General features: G+C 39.6%; 1 gene segment (V, D, J or C); it reads left to right on the top strand.

Moving 5' to 3' along the window:
• The first annotated feature begins 6,016 nt into the window (after positions 1 to 6,016).
• On the top strand, positions 6,017 to 6,508 carry LOC102838429. The segment is given in 2 exon segments: positions 6,017 to 6,062; positions 6,171 to 6,508. Coding segments are annotated over 2 exon segments (384 nt in total).
• Positions 6,509 to 10,531: the final 4,023 nt, after the last annotated feature.

Here is a 10,531-nt window from a genome sequence, read left to right as displayed (position 1 = left end):
GATAACTCCCCTTTAGAATGCTTACTGAAGAATTGGAACAGCCTTGCTTTTTTCAACCTACCAAAAAAGAAGTGAGGAACCCAAAAATAAAAAAAGATAGCTGAGTTTCAGTCATTCTACAATTTCTGGAATACTGGTGGGAAGCAGAGCAGAGAATCCAGAAAGTACTGCTTTCAACACAAAACATAGATATCAGAGAAGAAACCTTAGGGCAAAATCACAAGAAAGAGCACGCACTGGGATTTGGGAGCATCAACCAAGTCCACATACAACACAAGAGGAAGCCACCTATGGGAAAAGGGTGATGAGCCTAGGAGTTCCCACAAACACAGACAATTAAGGTAGACGTCTGTGGGCTAGAACAGAAATATTTTGACAAAATTCTGGAAATCCTAACAGTACCTGAAAACAGAACATTTTAAAGGTTTCCACATTGCCAAGGGAAAGTGAAATACATATTCTATTGAAAATAAATATTTCCCTAGAACACATGGTATGGAGAAGTTACCAAATAAAAACATACTCGTTATATTATTATTTGCTAATAATTAACCCCTACAATTGAAGGTGGTAATTATTATTAAATAATATTGTAATGAACTCCTGCTGTGGCACTATGGGATAAAAACTGGAATGCTAATCACAAGGTCGACTGGTCAAACCCACCAACTGCTCCTTATATAGGATCGCAATGAGTTAGAACTGACTCCATACACACAACAACAACAATAATTGTGAGGGGGACACACGACTTGGTGATGTTTCATTCTTTTGTCCATAGGGCAGATATGTGTCAGCACCCACTCAAGGGCACCTAACAACAACAACATATTAGCTGTTGTTGTTAGGTGCCATCTAATCAGTCACAAATCAGAGCAGGCCTGTATTGTGTTTCCAAGGAGTAGTTTGTGGTTTTGCACCACCAGCCATGTGGTTAATAGTCCAGGGCTTATTTCACTGTGCCACACCCACAACAGAAAACACAGCATTCATTACTTAGTATTTATTTAAATTCAGGAAAGTCAGAAATAATGATAATAAAAAGGAAGTTGGAAGCTTCTAAGTAAATTCTGTAGTAAAAAACAAAAAATGTACTTTTATCCCCCATCTCCAGTTTTTATCTTAAAGGAAATAATGACTAATTTTGGAAAAATATTCTGAGAGGTTTATATAGACATTCAAAGTAACTTTTTTTCTTTTATTCTATTTACTCTCCCCAACAAGTTCACATTTTCTGCACAATGATTTTTTCTCGTGATAATAAATCAGTTACTAAATCAGAGTATATTAGTTGAAGAGTCAGAAAATTTCCATTAGCAATGGGAACCAAGTGAGAACTAAATACAACATACATACACCTTTGGGATACAGCAAAAGCAATGTTGAGAGTACAATTTATACCAATAAATGCACACATCCAAAAAGAAGAAAGAACCAAGATCAAAACATTCACATAATACCTCCAACAAATAGAACAAGCTGGAAAAGTAAACCTATAGTCACTAGAAGAAAAGAACGAATAAAGAATAGAGATGAAATAAATGAAACAGAAAGTAGAAAAACAATAGTAAGAATCAACAAGACAAAAAACCTGGTTCTTTGAAAGGATTAATAAAATCAACAAACCATTTGCAAATCTAACAAAAGAAGAGCAGGAGACAATGCAAATAATACACATAAGAAACCATATGGGTGACTTCACAACAAAACCAACAGAAGTACAAAGGAAAACAGAATACTATGAAGAGTTATACTCCAACAAATTTGAAAATCTACTGGAAATGGATCCATTTAAAGAAAAACAAGACCTCCAGATGTAGAAAACTTGAACAGACCTATAACAAAAGAAGTATTTGATCAAGTCACCAAAAAACTCACTCAACAACAAAAAAATCCAGGCCCAGATGGCTTTACTGGTGAATTTAATAAAACATTTAGATAAGAGGTGACATCTATTTTATGTAACTATTCCATCATATAAAAAATGGTGGAAAACTTCCTATATTGTATGAAACAAGCATAATACTCATACCCAAAACAGTCAAGGACATCACTTAAAAAAGAAAATTATAGACCAATATCCCTCATAAGTAGTCCTGATGTAGCGCCATAAGATGAGCAATGAACCACAAGTTCAGTGGTTCAAACTAATGAGCCACTCCTCAGAAACGCTGTACAGAGTCACTATGAGTCAGACCTAACGTGATGGCATGTAACAAATCCCTCAAGAACATAGATGCAAAAATTCTCAACAAAATCCTAGCCAATAGAGTTCAACAACATATCAAAAAACAATACATCGTGACCAAGTAGGATTCATACTAAGCATCCAAATATGTTTCAATATTAGAAAAGCAACCTATGTAATCTACCATATAAATTAAAAATAAAAGGGAGAGGGGAACCTTGACAAAATCCAAAACCAAGCTTTGATAAAAACACTCATAAAAGTAGGATTTAAAGGGAAATTCCCCAATATAATTGTTGTTGCTGTCAAGTGCTGTTGAGTTGATTCTGACCCATAGCAACTCTGTATAGGGTTTCCAAGGAGTGACTGGTGAATTTGAACCACCAGCTTTGTGGTTGAAATCAACTTTGCAGTCCAGCTCATTAACCATATCAGGACTCCTCAACATAATTGAGACTCCTCAACATTATTATGAGCATATGTACAAACCCAAAAGGAGCTCTGGTAGCACAGTGGTACTAGTGAGGCTGCTAACCTCAAGATCAGCAGCTCAAAACTACTGGAGGTTCTGTGGGAGAAATATGAGGCTTTCTGCTCTTGTAAAGATTTACAGCCTTGGAAACCCTATACAGGGTCGCTGTGAGTCAGAACCAACTGCACAGCACATAAACACCACCACCACCATACAAACCCAACAGCCAACATCACTGTCAATGGAAAGAAATTGAAAGCATTTCCTTTGTGAACAGGCACCATACAAGGATGGCCTTTATCATACAAGGATCATACAAGGATGGCCTTTATAGCCAGAGCTATAAAGCAAGAAAGGGAAGTCAAAGGCACCTGAATTGGTAAAGAAGAAGTCAAACTCTCTTTATTTGCAAATTATATGATCCTATACACAGAAAATCCCAAACAATCAGAAAAAAAAAAATGGAAATCATTGGCAAATTAAGCAAAGTAGCAGGGTGCAAGATCATTACACAAGAATTAGTTGGGTTCATCTATACTAATAAAGACATCTCTGAAAAGGAAATTAGAAAAGAAAACTAACACCAAAACAAAAAATAATTTGCAATAGCCATCTAAAAGGTGAACTACTTATGAAGGAATAAATCTAACCAGAAAAACAAAAGACCTATATAAACAAAACCACGGAACACTACTATAAGAAACCAAAAGGGATTTACAAAAATGAAAGAATAAAACATGTTCATGGATAGAAAGACTTAACATTGTGAAAATGTCAATACTACCCAAAGTAACGTACAGATATAGCACAATGCCAAGCCAGATTCCAAAAACATTCTTTAAAGAGATTGAAAAACTAATCACTAACTTTATATGGAAGGGGAAGCTCTGCTTAAGAAGAACAATACTAGAGATCCCTCACTTACTGATCTCAAATTTACTTACACAGCCACAGTGGTCAAAACAGGTTGGTACTGGCACAATGAAAGATATGCAAATCAGTGGAACAAAATTGAGAACCCAGAAGTAAATCCATCCACTGATCATTGAAAAGGCCCAAACATATTAAATGAAGAAGAGATAGTCTCTTCAACAAATGGTGCTGGCAAAATGAAATCAATTGCAAAAGAATGAATCACACCTTATACTAAAACTAATTCAACATGGATTAAAGACCTAAATGTAAATCCCAGAACTCTATAGTTGATCGAAGAAAAAAAAATCCAACCTACAAAAGCTGCAACAATAGAGGCAGTGGCTGAGGGGACAGCAGGGAGAGTTAGAGCAGCTGTGGATTCTAGGTCCATGGATTGAGAAAGGATGTGTGCCAGTGGGCAGAAGGGTGACTTTCAAAATGTGTACTTTGGACATTTAAATGAATATACAATTTTTTATTTGCATGTGTACAACAAGTATTTTTGCTTTATTGATTTGAGAAAAATAAGTAAAAGGGAGGAAGCAGGATAACTCTTATTGTACAGAGGGGATTGTAATCATTTAGATGACACAAAGCATATAATTGGTTGAAAGTGAAGTTGATGATTTTGTCTGATAGCCTTCACACAATTCACATTAAAAAGTTAAAAAGGAAAAGAAAATACAAAATGGACTCTTTTAAACATGGAAAAAGTTAATAACAGATAACCCCAAAGAAAATTAATACATTTTCACCTCAAAATAAAAAAGGGGAAAATCAGAATGAATTAGTAAACATGTTAATGAATTAGTAAAACTGTTAATACACAACAGAAATGAAATGAAAAGAAAATCCACACACAATATGAACTCAATGCATAAACTTATGTGGACCAAAAACCTGAAGCACCAGATTAAAACACACAACAAAATGACAGCAGTCAGACTACAAAGTCATTTGAACTGCAAGGTTGGTGGTTCAAGCTCACCAGTCGCTCCTTGGAAAGCCTATACAGGGTCTCTATGAGTCAGAACCGACTCGACAGCACTTAACAACAACAACAATTGATAATTATACTAAATATAAATGGATAAATTGCACCAGTCGAGAAACAGAGAGTAGCAGAATAGATTAAAAAAAAAAAAAAAAAATCCTTCAATATGCCGTATACAAGAGACACATCACTAAATATATGCACACTCATGTTCATTGAAGCATTATTCACAATAACAAAATGAGGGAGACAGCCTAACCACCCAAAAACAGAAGAATGGTTAAACAAACTTAGGCATATACACGTGTTGGAATACTATTCAACACTGAAGAATAATTATGAATCTGAAAACGCCTCACAACATGAATGAAACTGAAGGACATTATGCTGAGTGAATTCAGTCAATCACAAAAGCAAAGTATTGTATGAGATCATGTTGCAAAAAGTTAAAAAAAAGAAAGTTTCTCTTGATAAAAGAAACATTCGATGATGGTTACTGGGACAGGGAAGGAAAATTATATAGGCTAGAGAGTTGTCATCAAGTCGGTTCCGACCTATAGCGACCCTGCATACGGTTTCCAAGGAGTGCCTGGTGAGCTTGAACCACTGACCTTTCAGTTCAAACGGCTTTGCAGTCTGGCACATAACCCACAATGCCATACCAGAGAGTACATATAACAATATATGCCCATAGGGAGGTTGGCAGAGGAAAAATGAGGGTAGCAGAAGATACAGGAAGGAATGGAAGAGTTAATATGAATATAGATAAATACTGTCAACTGATGGTGTATAGGGTGGATTGCAATCTTTGTCATGAAACAGAGTCTATGGTATGTTGGATTTAAAATAGATGGTTTGCCCTGTAAACCTTCACTCAATTCACAAGAAAATGTTTAAGAAAAAAGTTAGAATTACTATTATCTCACTGGAACATTAGGAAACTGTTTTGAAGAACATTATGCATTTTTCTATAGAATGATGTTTATCAAAAACACCTCCGTCAAGGGAGCCATAGAGTAGAGTCACCAATGAGAGTCTCAGCAGAGAAAATATTGCCACATTAACAGGGATGACGGCTCTAGTTTTCATGTCACACAATGACTGGGTGGGAGTCTGAGCAGCAGAGGGTGCTCACAGCCCACTTCTGAGGACTGGGGACACTGAGGTGACCAGAATTTGGAAGCAGCCACCTGGCCTTGTTTGGTGTCCTCTGCTCAAGGCTCACTGCACACATCTGTGACCTCCCACACCCCTGGGATCCATATCACCCCACCCCTGCCCCACCTCCCTGGCCATTTCCAGACAAAGAGGTCTGATCCATGGCCTGGGGTTAGGGGCCAGAAAGTTGACCATATTTGCATGAATAGACCCTCCCTTATCTCAGAGTATGAAGAGGTCAACAGGGGATGAGAAAGCTCAGCTCCAGGAATCAAGGACAATCTCCACAATGGCCTGGACCCCTCTCCTCCTCACTTTTCTTGCTCACTGCAAAGGTGATTTCATTGGGGTCCTGGAATGGACCTGGAGAACACATAGGACCTTGCTTACTCTTCCTGTCCCTAGAAATAGAATCACCATTTCTGTGTCTCCCCTATTTTCAGGATCCTGGACTCAGTCTATGCTGAGTCAGATACCCTCTGTCTCTGGGAACCCAGGCCAGCGGGTTAGTCTCTCCTGTACTGGAAGCAGCACCAACATTGGTCGCTACAATGTGCAGTAGTACCAACAGTTCCCAGACACTGCTCCCAAACTCCTCATCTATGGTAATAGCAACCGACCTTCAGGGATTCTGGATCGATTTTTAGGTTCCAAGTCTGGCAGCTCTGGCTCCCTGACCATCATTGGACTGCAGCGTGAGGATGAGGCCGTTTATTACTGTCAGTCGTTTGATATCAGCCTGGGTGCTCACACAGTGCTCCAGGCCAACACAGGGAAGTGAGACAAGAACCCCATTCTTATCTCTAGGGAGGAGGATGCACTACAGCTGCTTGCTTGGGACCAGGCTGGGCTTCTGCTCATTCTTGTGCTGCTGCAGTTCTGGGCCCAGCGCCTTCATGGGTCTCTGCCTGGCAGGGAGCCCCATCCTCCTTGTCCTACAGTCCAATCCAATACAAATTGGCTCAGAGGAAACAGAAAAGACTTATCTCCATCAGGCTGGGATAAACGCTCTTTGTATTAAAGCCTGAGGCTGGGGAGGCAGGGTCCAGCTGTGACCACCTCAGCAACAACCTCTGATTGGTGGTGTTATTAAGTGCCATCAAGTCTGTTCCATCCCATAGAGACCCTGTATAGTGTTCCTGAGAAGAGATTGGTGGATTTGAACCACGGACCTTGTGGTTCAAACTAGCCTAGAGGTGCAGCGCATTTTCTACAGCAGGGCTCCTCTGAGTAGGGAATCCTATAGCTCCATCATCAGCTCTCCCCCTTTCTAAGAGATTCCAGAACTCTGTCTGATTAACCTTCAGTGTGATTCTCTCATCTCCCTCACCAGCATCCCAACGTGCTCTTTTCTTATAGAACTCTTCTTGTGGAGGCATGAGACCACAGTGGCCCAAAATGATAAGCACTGAACTGTAAACCTCAATGCTCATGGTTTGAGCCCCAAGTGGCTACGTGGAAGAAGTTAAGGCCTTTTTGCTCCCTCAAAGATTTTAAAAGACTCAGAAATCCTATACAGGACCACTATGAGTTGGAACGGACTTGATGTCATTTAAGAACAGCAACAACGGAGGCAAACTTGATATACAGGGACTAATATTTAAATTGTTGCAATTAATGCTTTGGCATATTGATATGGCCTTAAAATAACCACCAAAATCAAGATAGTGAATATGTCTGCCACCCCAACATTCTCCTCATAGTTACTTGTAATCCAACTGTAAGTGCCTAAAACAATGTCTCCCCCGGCAGCCTCTCATCTGAGTTCTGTTACTGTTATTTGAGTTCCTATTTCAGAAATGTATAAACAAGATTATAAAATATATATACTTCCGCCCCATTTTTAGCTTCTTTCACTCATATTACAATGATCACATAATGACTTTCCAAAGCCCTAACCCCTGGTGTGGAGTCCTGGTGTCGCACTGTGGGTAATGCGCTGAATGCAACGTCAGTTTGAACCGCGATATCAGAGGTTCAATCTCACCAGCTGCTGCTTGGAAACCCTATACAAGGTTGCTAAGGGTCAGAACTGACTTGACAGCACTCAACAACAATAACCCCTAGTGTGGCACTGTAAGCATAGGACTACTAATGACAAGGTCATCAGTTCAAACCCACCAGCCACTCTTCTGAAATCCTATCCCTGGTCACTATAAGTCAGAACCAACATTAAGGCACTAAACAAGAACAAAAACAACCATTTCCTTTTTTCAGTGGTAGAACTCTTACCTTCCATGTAGCAGATGCAGGTTTGATTCTTCCCTAAGGCAGTTCATGTGTAGCCACCACACAAACATCAGTAGAGAGTTGAGGGTTGCTATGATGCTAAACAGATGTTAGCAGAATTTCCTGATTAAGACAGACTAGGAAGAAAGGCCTGGTGATCTACTTCCAGCAATCAATGAAAATCCTATGTGTGGCAATAGTCTGATTTCCTACCGATCATGCGGATGGCACAGGACTGGAGAGCTATTCATTGCCTTGTGCATGGGGTCTTTGTGACTAGGGGTCAATTGAATGTCAGGTAACAACAACTTTTCTCTTTGACTTCATGATCCCATTTCAAAAAAATACTAAAAATTTTATTTTCTAACAGCAAATAAATGCAATCCAATGAATATAGTCCATCTTTATTATTATTGTACAACTATTTAAAACATTATCAAGGACCTCCATAGTGGCATGTCCTCCAGACCTGGTGTTTTCTGTAACAGATGAATGAGTTGCCACCTTAGGTCTTATTTTTTTCACATTAAAGTGATTTTTTGCTTTAGCTTTTCCTGATATTGAATAGGAAATGCCATGTACATTTCACTTTTCAGCAATTTTGTCAGGATGAGAATTATAAAGAAGTTGGTTGATTGGTTCTACTTACAAGTGTTAAAGAAAAGACAGGAAATCAGGGCTTGCTGTTGTTGTTAATTGCCATAGAGTCAGATGAGACTCATAGAGACTCTATATAGGGTTTCTGTGGAGTGGCTGGTGGGTTTGACCCACGGACCATAGGTTTGAAAGAGACCTTTTAGTCCAGTGCATTGTCCTGAAGTACCACCCCAGGACTTAGGGTTAGAAGTCACAAATCAATAAGAAATCTGCATAAAAGTTCTAAGAGTTTCTACTTGTGCCCTGAAAGCAAGATTTATCTCAGGTAGTAGCAGAGCTGATATTGCTGAAAACTAAACCCAGAGTCACATTGTATGAGTGGCTGAATTATGGTACCAGCTGAATTGGTGTGTTGTGAAGTGCCGTTGAGCTGGTTCCAAACCATAGTGACCCTGTATAGGGTTTCTGAGGAGCAGCTGGTGAACTTGAACTGCCAACCTTGTGGTTCAAACGGCTTTGCAGTCTGGTGCATTAACCCACAGCTCCACAGCAGCTAAATAGCCAACCTCAAATGGTGTCTGATGTTAATGTGAGGGCATTTATTGGAAAGAAATGGGATCCTGAGTGTTGAGATGGGGACATATAGACAGATAATTAGGGAACTGGGGGCATATTATCGTTGTAAAGTACCATCAAGATTGTTCCAACTAGTAGTGATGCTGAGTTGCTCTTAGGAGCAACTGGTGTCTTTGGATTTGTTAGTAGCTTAACCTGTAGCACCACACCAGGTATTCAAGAGCCACTAAATTCCCTTGCCTCACTTCTACCAACAGGACCATCCTTCTTAGCCCCTGTTGATGAGATTGAACAAGGTGTGGATGAAAAACCATTGTCTGAGATATCACCTTGGGCAGCACCTGGTGCTGAGATTACCCAAGTTGTTAGTGTATGAGGCATTGCCTAGGGCAGCACTTGAGGCTGAATATTCATTATTGCTTCTAGACCTATAATTTGACTTAAGTTACTGTGGGCCCCAAAAGGTAAGCTATACACTATCACACTGGAAAACATACATTACACTCCAAAAGAACTGCTTTAATTTTCTAATATATGCAAAGAGAAGCATGGAAAATTTATGTGGCCATGGCTGTTAAGTGTATGGGATAATGGTGAAAGGAAACATTATCAATGTTGTATCAGTGTGAGTTTCTTGATTTGGGCCCACTAAGCACAGGTTCTTCAATTTTCTGCTCCAGAGGTTAGGACAGGATATAACAGATTTTGTTGTTGTTGCTAACTGAAGTGTAGGACCAAAGAGAAGAATCCATTTCGTATATAAGCTTTAGCACGTCCTCTAGCTCCAAGAAAATGATATATGTATAAATAGCCAGGCAGCTCAAGGCCAGAGGCCAGATGTTTTCCTTTACCCTAGCCTAAGAACAAAGACCACCAGTCCTGACCAATTAAACTGTAACATCTCATAGTTTGCCAATTGTTAACCAATCCAAAGATTGTAAAGCTGAGAAACCTGAGCTGTTTGAAAACTCTATAAAAACCCTGCAGACAATGAGTTCGGGGCTCTTTCCCTATTCCGCTGCATCAGATAAGGTTAGAGACCTGGCTCGAGCTTGAATAAACAACCCTTATGTATTTACATCGGTACATGGCTCCTGGGTGGTCTTTGGGGACCCCGAATTCTGGGCATAACAGAAGCAGGGATTGCGTTGTTATCTACAATACATAAAGTTGAAGTCATAGATTTGTCTGATTATTCTGTAGAGAAATGAATCCATACTTTTGGGGAATTGGCATGTTAGAGTGGGATTTATCAGGATAGCCACATACCCCTACACAGTGAGTACCCAGAGGACACAACTTTCACCACAATGGTGAGGAACAAGCTTGTAAAGGGAGCCCCAGTGTTAGACAGTTAGAAGAGGGAGGAGATGCTCAGAAATGTAGGAAATGACCTGACCTC

The sequence above is a fragment of the Chrysochloris asiatica genome, unplaced genomic scaffold, assembly GCF_000296735.1.
Source record: "Chrysochloris asiatica unplaced genomic scaffold, ChrAsi1.0 scaffold00306, whole genome shotgun sequence".
In the NCBI taxonomy this organism is placed as follows: Eukaryota; Metazoa; Chordata; class Mammalia; order Afrosoricida; family Chrysochloridae; genus Chrysochloris; species Chrysochloris asiatica.
This window is presented reverse-complemented; position numbering and strand designations above follow the sequence as displayed.